Here is a 19,951-nt window from a genome sequence, read left to right as displayed (position 1 = left end):
GCAGGAGCCTGCATAGAACTGTTAATGATAACCGATAAGCCCAGGCTTACTGCTTAACTGTTTAAACAGTTATACTTTTGCATCCTTACTTTGCACAGGGGTGACTATCACCTTGAATAAATAGCTAAACTGTTGTAAAACATGGCGACAACAGCTCAGAACAAAGTGGGTCCGGCCCACGAAAGCTCATCATCTAATAAACCATCTTGTTAGTCTTTAAAGTGCTACATTGTCCTGCATTTAAATGAGACCAGGCATCTTGTGCTATTCAAAATACAGGTAGGTGCCTAAAATACCCATAAAAACCTGGCTTTGAATGAGCACAATTTCATCAGTATCACTAGCGACTGTGGAAAACATCTAAAATTACTGCTCTAAGAAATAAGGATATGAAGTGTTAATTTCACCTCCAATCTGTCCTCACTCTCATAGGTTATGTCTACACAGCAGCGTTATTTCGGAATAACTGATGTTATTCCAAATTAACACTGTCTGCATCTACACAACAAGCAGTTATTTCGACATAATGTCGAAATTATGCCAAGCTGGAAGACTTCTTACTCCAACTCCTGTAACCCTCATTTTACGAGGGGTAAGGAAAGTTGGAGGAAGAGTGCTCTAACTCGGACTTCCTGCTGTGTAAACAGCGTCAAAAGCTGAAATAAGTTATTTTGACTTAAGCTACGCAATTGACATAGCTCAAGTTGCGTAGCTTATTTCAGCTTTAGCCCTGCTGTGTAGTGCCCATAGTAAGACCACAGTCACAAAAGCATTTTCTCCACTAAGCTTGACACTTGGTAGGGTGAGGAGGCTCTTGAGGTTGCTGCGCTGAAATCCTGAATGACCACATGTGTGCAGGCCTGTAGGAGCAAATAAACATTGATCATGTCTCACACACACCCCTCCCTCCCGACCTGTGCTCAAATACTCCAGTTTTGCCATGCAGTAAGTATATTTTTGAAGAAAAAGGGTCCTTGAAAAGTATCTCTCTGCTGTTTGGATGCAAGAGAAAAGTCCCGCCGGTACATCCAAGAAGAGCTTCATTATGAATGCTGGTTTGTAATTGCGAGGTCCCAACCAGGATAATGGCTTAAAAACATTTACAGCAAGCTGCACAGAGTTAATGGCCTTAGAACACAAAGTTCTTTGTCTATCCACAGGACAGATCCTCAGGCTGTCTACCAAGTTTGGGCATGGCAGAGCAAGCTTTCCTCATGCACTTCCCCTCACCCAATATACACTACAGATGACCTGGACTGTACCTGTACAACCAAGAGAATTTGGTCAGTCTTTAAGCTCTCTTCTCACACTGCCAACACGGGCTGCATTTGAGCCTGAGACCTATGGGTGAAAGGCTTTTTATCCTGTAAGCCACCTGCTGATCGGTCAGTCCCCTTGCCTTCCCAAAGTTTATTTACTTAACTCAATGTGGCAGTGTGGCTATTTGAAACCCCACCGCAATTAAGTTATTCAGAATAAGGATGTGAAAGGCTTAACCAGTGAGTCTTAACTGGAACTGTTAAGGGCTGCTGCAACCCCATGTGGCCCACCGCTGACAGAGGCTCCTCTGGGCATCCAGAGCAGCCCCTCTCCATGGTGGGCCTGGAGGCAAGGGGGAGGTGCAGGCTGGAGTTGTTGCTCTGTCTAGGCAGTAGAAGCCTCTGCCTATGGCAGTGGGCAGGTTCAGCCTGTCACAGTTGGGGGAAGAGATGCTCCAGCCTTGAGCAGACTCCCCTTAATTGGTTAATATATAATGATAATATATGGAGATATTCCTAGAACTGGAAGGGACCTTGAAAAGTCATTGTGTCCAGTCCCCTGCCTTCACAGCAGGACCAAATACCATCTCTGACAGATTTGCCCCAGATCCCTAAATGGCCCCCCTCAAGGACTGAACTCACAACCCTGGGTTTAGTAGGCCAGTGCTTAAACCACTGAGCTATCCCTCCCCTTACATGGGATTTTTACATCCCTAATTCAAAGACCACAGAGACAGATATTTATTTTCAATATCATCTATCAGAGCATCTATTAAAATTCAGGGGGAAAACTCAGTGCCCCATATCAGCACATAGGATTGACCTATAAAAGCAAACATAGAAATATATTAAAAGATATTGCCACAACACACACTAGGGCAAATTAGGAAGAGCATATGAAACTGTCAGGGAATCTAATAGGCATTTTGATGAGACAAAATGTTCTTCCCATTTTCTCCCATAAGAATGAAAATGCAATTCACTTCAAATGTAATTTTACACTTAACTGATTGGCTTCTGTTATAATACTAGCAGTACATGGTTGTAGTCGCATTTAAAATAATAGCCTCCTTTTTAACTCAGGCAAAAAAATAAAATAAAGCGTTGGCTACGCTGACACAGATTTTCACTTCAGCAAGAAAGTGTCATTACACCTACACTGAGACACCCTGGGCCAAACTCAGTGACAGCAGGGCGTCCGTGAGAGTTAAGGGTGTGGAGAAGCTCTTAGCATGCTGCAGAAGCAGGCACAGAGCTACCCAAGTGTAACTTCCTTCAGTGACTTTACTGCAAGCGAGTGGCCCACTGCCCACTGTATATTCATGGTTGATTTTCTTTGGTGCTGAGTTATGGCTGCTCCTCATTTCTTCTCAGTGGGTCCCAAATCCTTAGATAACAGAATGATCCCATGGACATTTCATTTTTTAAATAATGCATGCAATTCTAGTTATTTAACTGAAATAAGGCTCTCCACTGGGCACAAACACTTTGATAAGTGGCATTTTTTAAACAGGCTACAACAAACCTATTGTTTTCAGTTATGCTGTGAGTAACACATCAAACTGAAAAAGCTCTTTTCAGTCGCTCATCAGATTACAAACTACTATGAACAAATAGCCTTTTCAAAGCATCCTTTTAGAAAATACAAACACACATGGGTGTTACACAAAGAAATCAATTTTTCTGCTGCAAAAAGATGACAAAAACAAACAAGTACTTAAGGCGAAAACATTTTCTGGGGAGGAGGGGGCAATGTAACAAAGGGTTCATAAAAACAACAGTCAATGCTTGTCTAGCCAAAAGGCTACATTTTCAACCTGAAAATCTAAGATGATGCCCTCTATAAGTATGTCAACATTCCTATCATCACTCATTTAACTCCAGAAGAAAGATGAAGCAAGGTTCTTCTTCACATGGTCTTTTGACTGAAGATATTCCAAGAGAGAGTGCTTTGGCTAGTAAAGTATACTAAATTTCAGGGGTAATTTATCTTTAGGATCAGTTCCTTTAATGTCCACAAGGATTCTCTAATATTAAATAGGGCAGATAAAATACTTTTAAAGTAACGGATAGGTCCCCACACAGAGATGTAATGAACACATTAGAAAAAAAAATGAACTTCCAGCTAGGATGATATCAGAATAGGGGCCCAATCCTGAAAACACTTGAGCACAAGTGGTATCCCCACACAGAGATGTAATGAACACATTAGAAAAAAAAATGAACTTCCAGCTAGGATGATATCAGAATAGGGGCCCAATCCTGAAAACACTTGCGCACAAGTGGTATCTTCTCTCATGTGACTAGTATGGGGCTATTCACACAAGCAAAATTAAGCATTAACAGGATTGCTTGCTCTGTTTGCTTGGACAAATTCCTGATTGCAAAGTAAACCCATCTGATGGTGGATTAAGTTTGTTTAATAGCTACAATTCCCCATGCAGCATAAATGGCAAAATATGACGGGTTTGATGGAACAAATCCACAAAATTACTCTCTAAATCAATTTGTGCTAATATTTCAATAATGCAACATCAATAATGTGAAGGAATAGCAGTCTTATGAGAGGACCTATGCTGCATTTTAGAACAGCTACTATGTTTAAAAAGCTACAGGTAACATACAGAAAACCCCCCACAGCTGTTAAATAATGTATGAACATCCTACTGAAAGACACTTGCAGTAAATATATAGTAAGTAAATAATAACTGCTGACATTTTTATCATGCAGGTGTAAATTCAAATCAATTATAGCTCACTCAAGGCAGGGAAGGGTTTGCACTATTTCTGATCAGACATAAGCACTGTACTCAGTGTGGATTATCTTGCCAGCCAGTGTTTATCTAGTCATTCTTTTTTATTTATACATTTCTAGAGTAATTGTGACTCAAGCACTATTTTCATAGTATATTTCAAACATAGAAGAAAAAAGACAAACTTGACAATCTTAAGAGCTGTGCATCAACACTTTAGCACTCATTTGGTAACCCTTGTGTAAAATTAAGACCATACATCATCCATGACATACATTATCAACCTGTTTTATATGCTCAGTCTTTGCTATTGAATCTAATAGACTTACTGGTAAAGTCCACCTAAGTTGGGGTGGGGGGAGCATGTATGGGTTAATTGTTGGAAAAAACACAGACTCTTTGCTCTTTAAAGCAAAACTCTTTTTTTTTTTGCCACTTATTCATTAGAAGGCAGCTCTCTCCTGTGATTCATAAAATCCCCAATACGTTGCATTCCACAAATACAACACTCCTGTACTTTTTACTAAGGTGAGGTAATCGAAATGCATGTATTAGTAATGCTTTCCTCCACCCCTTCCCCCCACATGTTATGGGACAGGTTATGCCATTGCCAAGTTCCAGGCTAGAAAACTATGCATTTAACAGCAGGACTAAAACACATTAATCACAATTATAACATGGCTGCTTTGTTACCAAATTACTGATCTGATTCTTAGACCTTCATCAAACTCTAGGCATCAGAGAGTGAATTTAGAATGGAATTCAACCTGAACAATGCTAATTTGCAGGTTAAAAAATTGACAACTGCCAACAAAACAAATATTTTAATTTTTACCTACAGACATTTACACTGAACCTATAATTTTAAAATACATTTTAAAAGGATCACCACCTATTAGTTTCTTAAAAGTGAGGATTTGAGGTCTAATAACTGCACATATGCTGTAGCATCCATTCCATTCCATTGCCCTGTTTTAGTTCTTGTTTGGGATTTCTGCACTCTACACTGTAATACATTGAATTTGTTGAAAACATACGATATTAAAGACAAAAGCTGATTATCAGAGAACATCAGATGTCTTTGCCATTTGACTTCAGCAATCAGGGAAACAATGTGTTTTTAGGAGTACCTCATGCACTGGTAATCCTTGAAGGATTACTAACAGCTTCCCAGTTGACAGTGTCAACAAACTGGCTCCCCATTTCTAACCATCCCATCCATACAAGGAACCAGATCAAGACAAGATTACACATCCCACTATCATCAGGAAAGATTAATCCACACCTCAGCCAGATAGAAAGATGTCCACCAAAAAGAAAACAAAAAAATCCCATCCAGGTACTTGTTTTCAGATGCCCCAAATATTTAAACTCCATGCAGCAGCATCCCATTGTCTTATTTATTTTATTGACTGGCTACAGTACAAAAGGAGGGATGGAGTGGAGTAAAGTTGCAACCTAGGTATTAAAAAAAAAATCTCAATATCCCATAAAAGTGAAAATGTCAACATGCTGCTGTTTAAAACAAAACCTTGTTTTGGCTACAAGATCTGGAGCCTTCCTCTCTCCTCCCTCCCCCCTCCACCCTCCCGGCTTCCCTCCCCAAGGGAAAATCTGCAAGCAGAGTCCAAAAGCTCTTTAGGAAGCAGGGCTTCGAAACGCAGCACTTGAGCACCCCGCAGGACCTGCACATCCAGCCCTGCAATTAAAAGTTTACACACAGCGGGGGGAAGTGGGAAGTGGGTGATGGAGACGGTCTGGCGGACCCCCTCCCCAACACACACACAGTTCTGGCTGCGGAGCACTTCCTCTCCCCCAGCATCCCTGCCTCCATCGGCCAGCACTAGGCAGCAAGGGTTAAAAGTTGCACAAGCCACGAACGCTCCATCCAGGAGCCACCGAACACCCGGGGGCGCCGCATCGCGAGCCTCCCCCCGGCGGCTGCAGCAGGGGCTCCCCGGCGGGCCCCGCTCACCTTGCGTGTTGTGCTGGTTGTTCTCCATGATCGAGGGGCTGGCGGGGCTGCCGCCGCCGCCGCTCAGCTCGGCCAGGCGCCGGTTGGTGGCTGTCAGCTCGGCTCGCAGGTTAGTCACCTCCTGGCTGGCGGACTGGATAGCTCCATCGATCCGCAGGGCCAGCTGCTTATTGTCTTCCATCATGCTCAGGATTTTGGCCTGGGGAGGAGAGAGGTGAGAGAGAGCAGCATGATGCACCAGCCGGAGCGGGGAGGGGGGGCTGCTGCCTCTCGCTCGCCTCCTCCCCCCTCTACCTGTTGGACCCCCCCCTTCCTCCGCCTCCCTCTCCCGGGGAGCCGCGCGAGCGCCGCTCGGCGAAGGACACGAGCCGGGGGAAAACAGGGCCAGCACTCTTTAAATGGAGCCTACCATCTGCAGCAGGGGAGGCGGGGAGCCCGGCCAGCGCCAGCTCCGCCGCAGCCCCCGGGCTTTTGCAGGGCGCCTTCCCCGCCGCGGTGCACGCGGCAGCTGGGGGGAGCCGCCCGGGCCGGAGGGCGGGGAGCGGGGGGCTCCGCCGCGGGCGGACGCTCGCTCGCTCGCCTGGCTGGCGGAGGCGCTGCGGGCTTCCCTCCCCTCCCCGGCCCCAGCCCGGCGGTACGTTGCGCTGCCTCTCCAGCCACCGAGCGCGGGGAGCCGGCTGCCTGCGCTCTAGGGCGCCCGCCTGGAGGGGGGAGAAAGGGGGTGCAGCGCAGGCGGGAGGGGGACGCGAGGAGCGCCGGGGGGGGGGGGGGGGAGGGGGCGGGCCGGGAGTTTGTGCTGCAAAGAGGCGGCTGCACCCACGGGAAGCCAAACTTCAAGCGGAGCGCGGGGAGCCCGGGCCGGGGCAGCTGGGGCCGGCCGGAGGGAAGGCGGAGGCGTGCATCCCCTTCATCCCGGCCGGGGTGTGCGGCTCAGGGGCGGCCGGGCTAGCGTGGGCTCGGGTTGCAGCGCGGCCGGCGGGAGCAGGCACAGGGAGGGTGTCACCTCCCCCCTGCTCCGCCAGCCCCCGAGGGGGACCGGGGAAGAGGCACTACACTGCAGGCTGCCGTCTGCAGGCGCCATGCGCAGGGGGAAGGGCCAGGGGGCCGCTTTGTCTGCCCTCGAGGGCTCCGGGTGATAGAGATGGATGGGGCATGAAGCCTTCCCTCCCCCACAGCTCCGGGCACCAGGGGATGCGCCCCACTCCCAGCCACCTTCCTGCCCTGAAGTGGCCCCAGCCCCGGCTTGTGCTCCTGCTTCCCGCGAGGGAAAGCGCCACGGGGCTGAGAACAAACCCCGGGGAAGGTGGGTGGCGAGCAGCCGACGAGGAGTCAGGCGTGTTCACGCCGGGCACCTGGTTCTAGCATGGCAACCTTCCAAGCAGGGGCCAGAACCGTCCCACTTCCCATTCCAGTCTCAAGGTTGGAGCAGGAGTGGGGAACCCTTTTGGGGTTGGGGTCCACTGACCCACAGAAAAAAAGTTGGGGGCCACAGAAGTGAGAGGCAACCCTCCAAACCAAAAACACCTCAGAATGTGGGCCTGAAATGAGAAACAGAATGATGCTCCCCGCATTCCTCTCCCACACCAGAGCCCAGGGCTAGTAGACTTTGTGGGCCCCTCTATGTTGAGGGGGTGGATCAAACAAGGGGGAGGTTCAGTGAAGGGGAGGGGGCTGCCTGGAAGCAGGCTTGGGGTGGGGTGGTTGGTAGGTCTGGAAGGGTGCAGGAGCAGAATAAGGGTGCATAACCAGGATGGGGTGCTGCAGGGCTAGAGGAAGCACCAGTTCTCCAATGTTGGGGGCGGGATCCAGGCAAGCTAGGGGCCAGATTCAGCCCCTAGGCGCCCCACCCCTTAGTAAAGTCTTGTAACAAGCTGGCTCACCTACACAAATCCAGAGCAAATAATTGTGAAAGAAAAACAAACAAACAAGAAACTAACCACTCACTGGATGACAATTTACAAATACAAAGGGAGACATAATTCATGGTGTATCCAGTATATGCCCAGTTCTAACTACTCTTCCTTTTGTTAATAATGGTTCCTCTCTGGCTGTGTCTAGACTGGCATGATTTTGCGGAAATACTTTTAACGGAAAAGCTTTTTCCGTTAAAAATATTTCTGCAAAAGCGCGTCTAGATTGGCACGGATGCTTTTGCGCAAAAAGTGCTTTTGTGCAAAAGCATCCGTGGCCAGTCTAGATGCGATTTCGCACAAGAAAGGCCCAATCGCCATCTTAGCCTTTGGGGCTTTTTTGTGCAAAACAGTTCTTCCCTGTCTACACTGGCCCTCTTGCGCAAGTATTCTTGTGCAAGAGGGCTTTTTCCCGAGTGGGAGCGTGAAAGTATTTGCGCAAGAAGCACTGATTTTGTTCATTACAAAGTCAGTGCTCTTGCGCAAATTCAAGCTGCCAGTGCAGACAGCTGGCAAGTTTTTGCGCAAAAGCGGTTGCTTTTGTGCAAAATCTTGCCAGTCTAGACACACCTTCTCTGTCTGGGAGAAGGGGAAACTTTTATAATTGGAGCATATTCTAGTAGAGATTGGAAGTCAGAACACCTGAATATTTTTTGCTCACGTCTCTACTACTCAACTCAATATATGCCTTTGAGTCCCTCGCCTCAGTGTAGCTCCCCATAAAATGGAGATATAGTAATACTGACTTGCAAAATTGCTATCACAAATGCAAGGTAAAACACAAAATCTACTCTGCCTTTACCATGATTATGAAGTGCAAAAATATAATTAGGAAGATAAAAAAAAAAGAATTTGAAGAACAGCTAACCAAAGACTCAAACAGTAATTAAAAAAAGTTAAGTACATTAGAAGCAGGAAGTCTGCTAAACAACCAGTGGGACCATGGTTGATGCTAAAGGAGCACTTCAGGGTGATAACAAATCTGAGGAACTGGCTCAGATTGAAGTATCATTAGAGGAGATTTTGAAACAAATTGATAACTTAATTTAACAGTAATAACTCACCAGGACCAGATGGTATCCATCCAAGAGTTCTGAAGGAACACAAATGTGAAATTGCAGACCTGCTAACTCTGGTATGTAATATATTATTTAAATCAGCTTCTCTACCAGAAGATGGCTAATGGGGCGTCAGTTTTTTAAAAGGGCTCCAGAGGCGATTCTGGCAATTACTGGCAGGTTAGACTGACTTCAGTACTGGGCAAACAAACTATAGTAAAGAATAATATTGTCAGATGCAAAGGTGTTAGGGAAAAGTCACCATGGTTTTTGTAAAGGGAAATCATGCTTCACTAATCTACTAGAATTCTTTAAGGTCAACAAACATGTGGACAAGGGAGATTCAGTGAATAGAGTGTACTTAGAGTTCCAGAAAGCCTGAGACAAGATCCCTTACTAAAAGCTCTTAAGCAAAGTAAGCTGTCATGGGATAAGCGGGAAAGTCCTCTCATGAACTGATAACTGGATAAGAGATAGGAAACAAATGATAGGAATAGACAGTTTTCAGAATGGAGAGATGTAAATAGTGCTGTCACTCAAAGGTCTGTTTTAGCACCAGTCCTATTCAACATATTCATAAATTATTTGGAAAAAGGGGTAAACACTGAGGTGGCAAAATTCACAGATGATACAAAACTACTCAAGATAATTAAGTCAGACTGTGAACAGCTACAAGAGAACCTCTTAAAATTAGGGACTAATCAATAGAATGACAAAAGACATTTAATATTGATAATGCAAAGTAACGGATACTGAAAATATAATCCCAACTATAGATAAAAAATGATGAGGTCTAAATTAGCTGTTACCACTCAAGAAAAAGCTCTTGAAGTCATTGTGGATAGTTTTCTGAAAACATCCACTCAATATGCAGCAGCAGTCAAAAATCAAGCAGAATGTTGGCAATCATTAAGAAAGGGATAGATAATAGTACAAAAAATATATTGCCTCTATATAAATCCACGGTACACCCACATCTTGAATACTGTGTACAGATGTGATCAGCCCATCTCAAAAAAGATATATTGGAATTGGAAAAAGTTCAGAAAATGGCAGTAAAAATTAGGGGTATGGAACTGCTTCCATATGAAGAAAGAGTAATAAGATTGGGATGTTTCAGCTTGGAAAAGAGATGATTAATGGGGGATATGATTGAGGTCTATAAAATCATGTCTGGTATAGAGAGAGTAGATAAGGAAATGCTATTTACTCATAACACAAGAACTAGGAGTCATGACATTAATAGGCAGCAGCTTTAAAACAAACATAAAGTAGTATTTATTCTCAGAATGCACAGTCAACCTCTGGAACTCCTTGCCAGAGAATGATGTGAAGGCCAAGACTATAACAGAGTTCAAAAAACTAGATACATTCATGGAGATAGGTCCATCAATGGCTACCACAAGGTGTGCAGGTAAGGTGTCCCTAGCCTATCTTAAAAGGCTGTGTTTGGATGGGACATCAGTCTTTCTGGGCTCAGTTCATAGCAAAGATGCTCCTGAAGTGATGAACAGGAATGAAGACAAAGATGGAGGAATCCCAGGGGCCGTCTTTATACACTTGCCCATGAGGAAGGAATTCCATTGCTCTCACTTGATATATATCATGCCAATTCTTTTCCAGAATATGATCTGAGGAAGTGGGTCTGGCCTACGAACCCCATCACCTAATAAACCATCTTGTTAGTCTTTAAAGTGCTATATAGTTTTTCCTTTTGTTTTAGCAAGATCAGACTAACACGGCTACCTCTCTATTACTATCCCAAATTGGAGTTTGTTACTTGAGCAAGTCACCTGTCCATGCATGAGTCAGTTCTTTTTAAGCAAGCAGCTCTGGCTTACGTACTGGTCTTCAGATGTGGATTGGCACCACTTGAGGTGCATTGTCAGTGAAGTACTGCTATTTATTTGACTAGCAGCCTCTGTAGGTAGGCGAAGCCTGCTGATAATCTCCCAGAAGCAAACATGTGAAGTACAAGTACATAACCATTCACATCCCAAATGAGTATTGGCTAACTGGTAGGGGCTGGAGCAGCTCCCCACCCACCACAGGCAGGGAGCTGCTATAGCCTTGCAGGGCCCACCACATGGACCAGCTGCTCCAGCCAGCCAGAACTGTCCCTGTCTGTGGCAGGCCTAGTCCAGGTGGCATGCCACAGGCAGGAGCTGCTCTGACTTGCCGGAGCAACCTTTGTGCATGGTGGATGGGCCACTCCAGCTGGAGGGTGCTCCTGGTTGCTCCCCCCCTTCAATTAGGTAACTGGTTAAACATGTTTAGCCAGTTAACCAATTAAGTGGGATTTGACATCCCTAACACTCATAACTTCAAATGCAAAAAATGATACATGCATGAGTGGTATAAACAGAATCATCGAATCATAAGTCTCTAGTCATCCCACTTAGACCATTTGGCTCAAGAGTTGGTGCAAACATATCCCAGTGGTTGCAACAATGTTTGTATGTTCACATGAGAATTCAGTGTCACACCCTGTCCCAGCAGCTTTCAAAGATGGAGACATACTATTTTCTGATTTAGAAAATACATGTCAGGTTTGTCTTTCCTTTGACAGTGCCAGCACCATGTGCTGGTGGGGATGAGCAGACAGGATAATCATGTCAGTTTCCAACTGCAGGCAGGATTGTGTCATTTGTGCCCCTCTCCACTGGGATTTGCACTATGGCATTACAAGCATGGCCTCTTCAATGAGCACAGAGAATGGCCTCCCTGGGACTACTAGCAGCCCTTGTGAAAAATCACCACTCAGTATTTGAGGGAGGAAATGGTTCAACCAACCAATGGGCCAGTCATTTCTGCTTGTCTCTTATGGGAAGTGAAATGAGGAAAGCAGAAGTTCATTGTTCTCCAGCAAGACAATAATCCTATTGAGAGCTGTGGAACAAGGTACTGTAAAGCTGCGAGTCTCACTGAATCAGAGGGGTTTGTGCGCAATGAGCCTCCAGGCAACTTTCAGGAATAAAAGTAAGATGAATCTGTGTTCACATGCTATTAGTCTGCGGTAGATTTCTTTCTGATGGTGTTATATTCCCTGAGAACATCAGGTCTGACCTGAACTGTGTCATCAGAACCTCCCATTCTGTGTTATCAGAACCTCCACCAACTTCTGCAGGGTCAGTCGGGCACACTGGACTACCAAGACGCCCACCAATCCCACTGGGAACAGACAGTGATCTGCCACTCCCAGGATTGAACCTGTAGGTAATCACCACTTAAGACTTGCCTACATAGCAGGGGGAATGTATTTTATGGGGAAGTGATTTCTAAAGCACACCCATGTCTTGTGCATTAGTTGGTCCATGTAGACATGGTAGTACAGTAGAACTCCAATAGTCCAGCATCCAATAGTCCGGCACTCCTGATAGTCCGGCATCAAAATGGCAAGAGCCTAGTGAGTGAGCTTCAGCAAAAAACGAGTCACAAGGTAACAGCGGCAGCAGCTGAACTGAGCAAAAAGGGTAAAAAAAGGCTTAAAAAACCTAAAACATTACAGTATACTGTATACAGTATGTACAATAAAAAGTGTTAAGAACACTTTATATACAGTATATAATATATATATATAAAACCAGATTATAGTACCTCCTGATTGTCCGGCATATCTGATAATCCGGCACCACCTAGGTCCCATAGGTTCCAGATTATCGGAAGTCTACTGTACATTAAAGCGCACTAGGGAACCTTTAGTGCACACTCATAGGGCATGTCTAAACTATATCCCTCTTTCAAAAGAGGGATGTAAATTAGACAGATCGAAATGGCAAATGAAGCCAGGATTTGAATTTCCTGTGCTTCATTTGCATAATGGCGGCTGCGTGTTCTTTCAAAAACAGGTCTTTCGAAAGTGAAACTGCCATCTAGATGTGGTTCTTTCAAAAGAAAAAACCTTTTTCAAAAGATCCTGTAAACCTCAACGCGCGGCCACCATTATGCAAATGAAGTGCAGGAAATTCAAATCCTGGCTTCATTTGCAATTTCAATCTGTCTAATTTACATCCCTCTTTTGAAAGAGGGGTGTAGTCTAGACATAGCCATAGCATCTACATAGACCAGTTAATACGTAACATGTGAATGCACTTTAGAAATCATATGCTTGTAGCACACATTACCTTATGGTGTCAACAAGTGCTAAATTATGGAAATAGTATCTCAACAGACACAAATAGTGCCAAGCTTTTTACTGATTTAACCTCAGATTAAGAAGGCCACAGCACTGGATGAAGCACCGGGGAGCTGTGGCCCACAGAAACTCCTAATGAGCTTGTCACTTGAGGAACTTGGAGTGTCCTACCTAGGGGCAAGGGATTGGCTGTCCTGTAATCAGTATGAATTCTCAAGTCAGTCAATATACAGGGTAAAATTCTGTTCTCTGTAGATTGGAACTATACGTTCATATTCTGGTCTCTCTGCAAAGGTGGATCTCCCATTGATCTCAGTGGTGTTCCACACATATAAGGCATGTCTACACTATGGAGAAAATTACCCTCCAGAGGTCGATCTTCTAGCATTCGATTTAACGAGTCTAATATAGACCTCTAAATTGAACACTGAGGGCAGCTGGTTCATGTGCTCCCATCGGCCTCGCCATGGTGGCTCAGTTTAAGGTAAGCCAATCCAGCTATGCTTTTTGCATAGCTGGATGGCATACCTTAAGATAACCTGCCTGGTGTAGTATATACCAGGCCATGCTGTGTGCAGAAAATAATTCAAAGATCAAAGTCCTTTCTAAGGGTTTGGCTACAGAAACATAAATTCAAAGTAACCAAATGTGTGAAACTGAAGTGGATTAATTAAACTGCATTAAACCCTGTATGAGCCCTGTCATTCAGAATTATTGTGACCTTTCTTCAGGAAGGCTCCTTCATTCTGAACAAGGGTGTTCACAAAAGAGTTTAATGTGGTTTAACTAATCCATTTCAAATTTGCATCTTCATTACATTTGGATTAGTGTCCCTGGATGACCCTTTGTAGAGAAGTCCTTAAGGCTTAGGGTATGCCTACACTACAAAATTAAGGTGTTTGTATAGCACAGATAGATATAGTAGTGAGGGCAGGTCATACGGGCTGGCAAACTCAGTACAAGCCTTTCCTGGGTACATGCTTTGGTTGCTAGTCTGTGATGAACATGCCCATGCTGCCTTGTCTTTGCTAAAATTGTTATCCATGTTAGCTAGATTAAAACCAGGCATACACTGTGACACCATCATCTGCAGGATATATTATCTGACCTGGGTATATTATCTTGATGAAACAGGATCTACCTCAATAATCTTATGAAACTAATTATGTAGTCAGTAGGTTTTTCTAAACACTAAATATATCAGTGGTTTCAACTCCTTTTTATAATATCAAAAGAACTTGGCTCATTTTAAAGCTACAGTCAAGCAGATGAAATCTACATTTTGTGATTAGTCTTTTCTTTTAAATAAAATGAAAGAATCTAAAAATAGAAATTATTTGATGGTTATTTTTAATGGAAAAATAATTTCTGACTGACAATTCCCAGCAGTGTCTGTAGCCCAAATGCTGCAACACGTAGGCTAGTGCATGAAAACCTCAAAGTGACTAGAAACAGACGTGGAAGTGAAGATGTCTGTTTTCATGCCATATGTTTATTCAGGGTGGTGAATTTGAATTCTGAAATTCTGTCTTCATCATTTAGGTTATTAGTGACAGAGGCAAGGACACTTGTTATGCAAAGTTTGATTTCTGAACAACATAAATGCTTGGTTGAATGTCTGACTTGTATGCACGCTAAATGTAACCATTTATGCAAACTAGGAAATTACATATGCAACTAGATGACTGAATGTGCAGTTGCAATAGCATAGATGTAAAACTCTGATCGGGCAACGACTCACATTCTATACTGGAATAAAATACAGATTTGTGTACTATCAGGGCTTAAATGTAACTCAACTTCTTTAAACCCCAGGCCCATTATTTTTAGCCTCACATTTTTCTTTTAAATTAAACCTGATGTGAGCCTTCCAGGAAAGCATCCAGCAGCTAAGGCAAAGCCCAGATTACACTTCTAGTCAATGTAACTTCAGTAATAGACTAGTCATGTTATTGTATCGGTTGCACTGAAACCTTTTTAAACTGGGTATGTGAAAGAATTTCTGCACTGTATTTCATAGTCTAAAAATTGTTTTAAAATCTTGAACGTTACCACGCACTCATCTATAGATTAATAACCCAGCTTTAGAAATCATCCTTATTACTTTAAACCCCTTTGAGATTCCCCTGAAGATATCCTAAGAGATTTTCTCCTTCCCCGCACCCAGCAATAGGGAACAGCTGGGTCTATTTAAAATTGATTTTGATCTCTCCAAGCAGGATTTGATTTCTCCACACACTGAGGTTTTGCCTGAAGAGAGTGCACAATATAGCAGAAATTCGGAGACGTCAGCTGGCAGCTGGCGTGGCGAGAATCTAACAGAAAATGAGCAGCTCACTATGTGCCCACGGGCATAAGCATGAGACAGCAACACGGGCAAAGTGATTTTCGATATGACAGTGGTTGGAGTTTGCTGGCCATATGCAATTAAAACGGAATAAACCCCTCTTCTTGCTGAGCACTCTCACACAGATGGTCCCCAATGGGGTGCAGCAGCACTCATGTACAATAAGCTGCCTTTCCATTAATTCCTATTAATTGGGTATTTCAAGGGCTTCAGGCACCTTAAAAGGGTCAAGGCACCATAAAGGGACAGGAGGTGTTCATCACTTAAAAACAGACAATGCTGCTTTCTGAACAGGCTGCCGGCAGAGTGGTACAGTGGCTGGATGCTCTGTTATGAAGAAATACTAGGATCCTCATCCACTCATTTCATTAGCCCTGATGTCACACTCTCTGTATCCCATCCTTTTTTCTTTTCTCTTCAAGCATCGGAGGAAGTGAGCTGTATCTCACAAAAGCTTGTGCCCTAATAAATGTGTTAGTTTTTAAAGTTCCAGCAGACTCTGTTGTTTTTGCTGAAACAAACACCGCGATCCCTCTGAAACCTAGGATCCTCTTTCTTCACATTGAAGTTAACCCCTCCAGCATATACTCAATTCTCTCATTCACAGACATACTTTGCCAAAAAAAAAAAAAAAAAAAAAAAAAAAATCTCCCTGAAATAATGGTCCCATTCCTGAAATTGTGCCTTTGTGGAACTCCGTTCAATTCACACAGGTCAGATTGCAGGATGGGGGCCTCTCTAGACATTTTGCAGTGAACTAGACCAGTGTTTCTCAACCTTTTTTTAAAATAAAGTACCCCTTTTTTTAAAAAAAGTATAAGTACCCCCAGTACCTACAGTTTTCAGACACCCAAATTTTTTTCTACCATTACAACACATTTGTTTAAACAACTTAATCATAGTTGGGCAGACGATGAAATTTTGGGGTGTAAAAAGTACAAAAATAATAAAGCGCTGTAAAATTTAAAACAAATATCCAGTTTTCTCCAAATTTCAGTTGTGTTGACATACCCCCCAGACTTCGAGTACCCCTAAGGGTACTCATACCACCAATTGAGAAACACTGAACTAGACTAAGGCAAGGTCTATATTGGCAGAGAAAATTGATGCAAGATCACATAACTGGAGTTGTGTGAATTGCACATCTGGAGTAGATGTACCTTGCATCGATTTTCTGGGGAGGCCCCATAGCAGGTCTACAGGAGAAACTCTGTCAATTTCCCTTACTCCTCGTGACTGCAAGGAGTTCCGGGGTCAATGGGGGTGCCCTCTGTGTTCCATTTAACGGGCCTTACTAGACCTGCTAAATTGAACACTGGAAGATCAACCTCAGAGCATTTGATCTCTGCAGAAATTGTAGATGTGCCCTAAATATTTGGGCTATATGAGGCCTTTTGTTTCTGTAGACCTAGATTAAAGCCGTTGCTTGTGTAAACAGGTGCATCTGCATTGAATTCACCAGAGTTACACCTGCTTCTGTCAACATTCATCTGTATGATCCTTGTCAGTCTAGTCCCTGCTAGATCTGTTTCTGCATCACAAAACTACTGTTTATTTGGGTTGACTGGCAAGTTTTCCTGAGGAACTGGGTAGGAATGGCAGGCCAGAATTGGGAGCACTTTACAACCCAACAAAATTCAGTCAGTCAACTTTTGTGAGCATTTGGGATTACACATTTGACACTAAGTTGTAAAGTTACATTTTAAAAGAGTTAAAAACAAATTAAACAGGAGAAAGAATAATGGATTAATTTGAAGCTATTTCACATAACAAATGTTTTTTTAAGAGACTAAAACAGAAATGTATGCAGATTGAGTCTCCTTGATTGGTCTGAGCCAAATGCTATCCAAATGACATGAGAGAAAATAGAAACACTCTCCTGTGAATTCCATACCCATTCTTCTAGTGATGTGATATACAAATTAGATGTTGACATTTCTCACCAGTGAAGGGTTTGATTATTCCTGCAACAGCAAAAGTGACTTCAAGGAGAACAAGACTGAGCTCAGGACCAAGATGTATGGTAAATATATAATTCCTGAGAGATTGTTATGGATAAGATTAACTCCTGTGCCAAGCACAATTTAAATCCTCAAAATAGGGATTAAATTAGACTTTAGTGATGCAGAGGCTTGGCTTTGCATAGGGGTGAATTTCACCTGACATCTAGCATATTATTTTATGACAACTATGTTAAATGCAATGTAATCAAGTGGGCACAAGCAAAAGGAGGATAACAGTGGAAAATCTTGGTAAACGTGCTGTGCCATAAATGAACCAGAAATAAGAATTCAAGCATAGACAGCATGTGATATGGGATTGATCCTCCAATAAGATGATGCAGCTGCACCTCAGAAATGCAGTTTTAGGTTTGAATCACTCAGATAAAGACTATTTTTAGTTTAATTGTGTCCACGGTTTTTTAAAGTGTTTTTGGGATGATTTAAGGTTTAAGGGTAAATGTTTCAAAAATGGCTAAGGGATATAGGAACACACATGCTACTGAAAAAGACAAGACGAATCAAATCCATGTTTTCTCCTAGATTATTGTAATATTCTGATGTTTTTGTTTTGTTCTGTTTTTTCAATTCCGAGTTTCAGTCAAACACCTTGACATGCATAGGATCAGCTCCATTGTGCCTGGTAATGCAGCATAGTCCATGTACTCTCCCTATCGGTGGTATATGAAAGGAGTTTGACCATAGAAAAGACAAAAGACAACATCAATAAAGCTTTGAAGATTCTTGGAGGCAACAACACATTTGACTTTTACAGGCCCTAAGGCCCATGGCCCTTTTCTGTCCGCACAGAAGCCTTTTAGAAGGGAGACTGTGCCACTAATGTGAATTGAACTCATTGTTCAAAAGAACCTCTCCACCTACCACTTTCTAACATTACCCGCTATAGTTCCGCAACATGGGAAAGCACAAGTGCTTCAAAGCCTACTGACTTCAACAAGAATTATTATTATTTATATGACAGAGGACCCAGCATGTAACCATACTTTGCAAACAGAGTAAGAAACAGTATCTGTGCTGCAGAGCCTACAATCTGAAAGACACAACAGATAAAGAGCAGGAGAAAGGTTATTGGGTGTTTTGGGGGCTGGGTTATTAATTTCATTTTTCTGGGTTTATTTTTAGGAATTTGAGTTTTATGTAGATGTCCAAAAATCAGGGGGGTTTGTAGGTCTCTCTTGTTGTATGTAAGTAATGAGTAATGCAGATTCCATACCTTTACTCATTACAGTAGTACAGGTTGGACCACTCTAGTCCAGAACTCTCTGGTCTGGAAACGTCTGTGGTCCAGAATGATTTTAGTTAGCTGGATAGTCACTTTACATGGGTGTGGCCAAGTTTCCCCTGGTCCCATAAAGTTTGTTTACAGACACCAGTCCTAGTTCTGAGTGCTGTTATTTAGCTCTAATCTACCCCTAAATGTCCTCTAAAAGCCCAGTAAGCAGTGGAAGTGTTGGTAATGCTGCTAGACAATATTGACCTCCCGTGGTCCTGGAAAATTCCTTCGGGACTGGTCAGGTGCTGAGGGCGCCAGACTAGAGAGGTTCAACCTGTAGTATATATTGTGATAAGTCATCTGTTTGTAATGTTCCATAGTGCGCTTTAATGCTGTACTGGTTGGACTTTACTATACAGGCAGTCTCCGACTTACGTCGGATCCGCACTTACGAACGGGGCTTTCTCGCCCCAGAGCTTGCAGACAGCCGTCAGCCACCTCGACCTCCGGGGCGAGAAAAGCTGCTCCCGGTGCCCCTGGTCTGCTGGGGACCGTCTCCAGCAGACCAGGGGCATCGGGAGCAAAGCCGCAGCCCCAGCGGGTTTGCTCGCGGTGCCCCTGGTCTGCTGGAGACGGTCCCCAGCAGACCAGGGGCACCGCGAGCAAAGCCGCAGCAGCGGCGGGTTCCTGCGCTTCTGAGGCTTTGCCAGAGCAAAGCCTCAGAAGTGGGGGAATCCGCTGCTGCTGCGGCTTTGCTCGCGGTGCCCCTGGTCTGCTGGAGAAGGGAAGGAAGGGGTGGGGAGTAGCAAAGATGTTCTGGCCAAATTCAGATTTGCTGTTCAGACTCCATTATGGATGGTATGTGAAGGAACCTGATTATCCAAAAGGGAAGTGCCTTTTGTGTCAAGAGTGACCATAATCTAATATAGCCTTTTGACTTGACTCAATTAAATCCTTTCTGTTTCAATTAAATAATCAACCACAATTTAATAAAATGAACATCAGTGTCGTCTCCCAGTCTGATGACTTCAAAAGATTGCAAAGCCTTGTGGAAATTCTGTGAAATATTTTTAATCTGCTTATGTCAATTCTAGAAAAAATTGCTGTCTGTCAGTGTATTTAGTTTCCCCCCATCTTTTTATTGCATCATTGTTTACGATAATGATTCCCAGCTGAAAAGGCTTGAAATATCACTAGTTTCTTTTACATCTGCCAACAAAACCAGCCCTTTCTGATTGGAAAATGGGCCAACAAGTATAGATACATTTCCGGTGAGGCTT

At 43.7% G+C, this 19,951-nt stretch overlaps 1 protein-coding gene and 1 long non-coding RNA gene across 12 annotated transcripts in view; one reads left to right on the top strand and one right to left on the bottom strand.

Moving 5' to 3' along the window:
* The window catches only part of KAZN (kazrin, periplakin interacting protein), an 846,942-nt gene that overhangs the window by 448,231 nt on the left and 378,760 nt on the right, over positions 1 to 19,951 (bottom strand). For 2 of the 5 annotated variants that reach the window (XM_075906495.1, XM_075906499.1), the window contains one exon: positions 5,988 to 6,186. In XM_075906495.1, coding sequence (XP_075762610.1) covers positions 5,988 to 6,186 — 199 coding nt within the window. The other 3 variants (XM_075906496.1, XM_075906502.1, XM_075906498.1) reach the window with 3 other exon arrangements.
* Positions 5,956 to 19,951, top strand: part of LOC102462858 (uncharacterized) — an 82,774-nt gene continuing 68,778 nt past the window's right edge. For all 7 annotated transcript variants that reach the window (XR_012897317.1, XR_012897318.1, XR_012897316.1 and 4 more), the window contains exon 1: positions 5,956 to 6,096. This is a non-coding gene — a long non-coding RNA (uncharacterized LOC102462858). The remainder of the gene's footprint in view (positions 6,097 to 19,951) is intronic.

This window comes from Pelodiscus sinensis, chromosome 23 (genome assembly GCF_049634645.1).
Source record: "Pelodiscus sinensis isolate JC-2024 chromosome 23, ASM4963464v1, whole genome shotgun sequence".
NCBI lineage: Eukaryota > Metazoa > Chordata > Testudines > Trionychidae > Pelodiscus > Pelodiscus sinensis.
The sequence above is the reverse complement of the archived record's forward strand: the minus strand, read 5'-3'. Positions and strand labels throughout refer to the sequence as shown.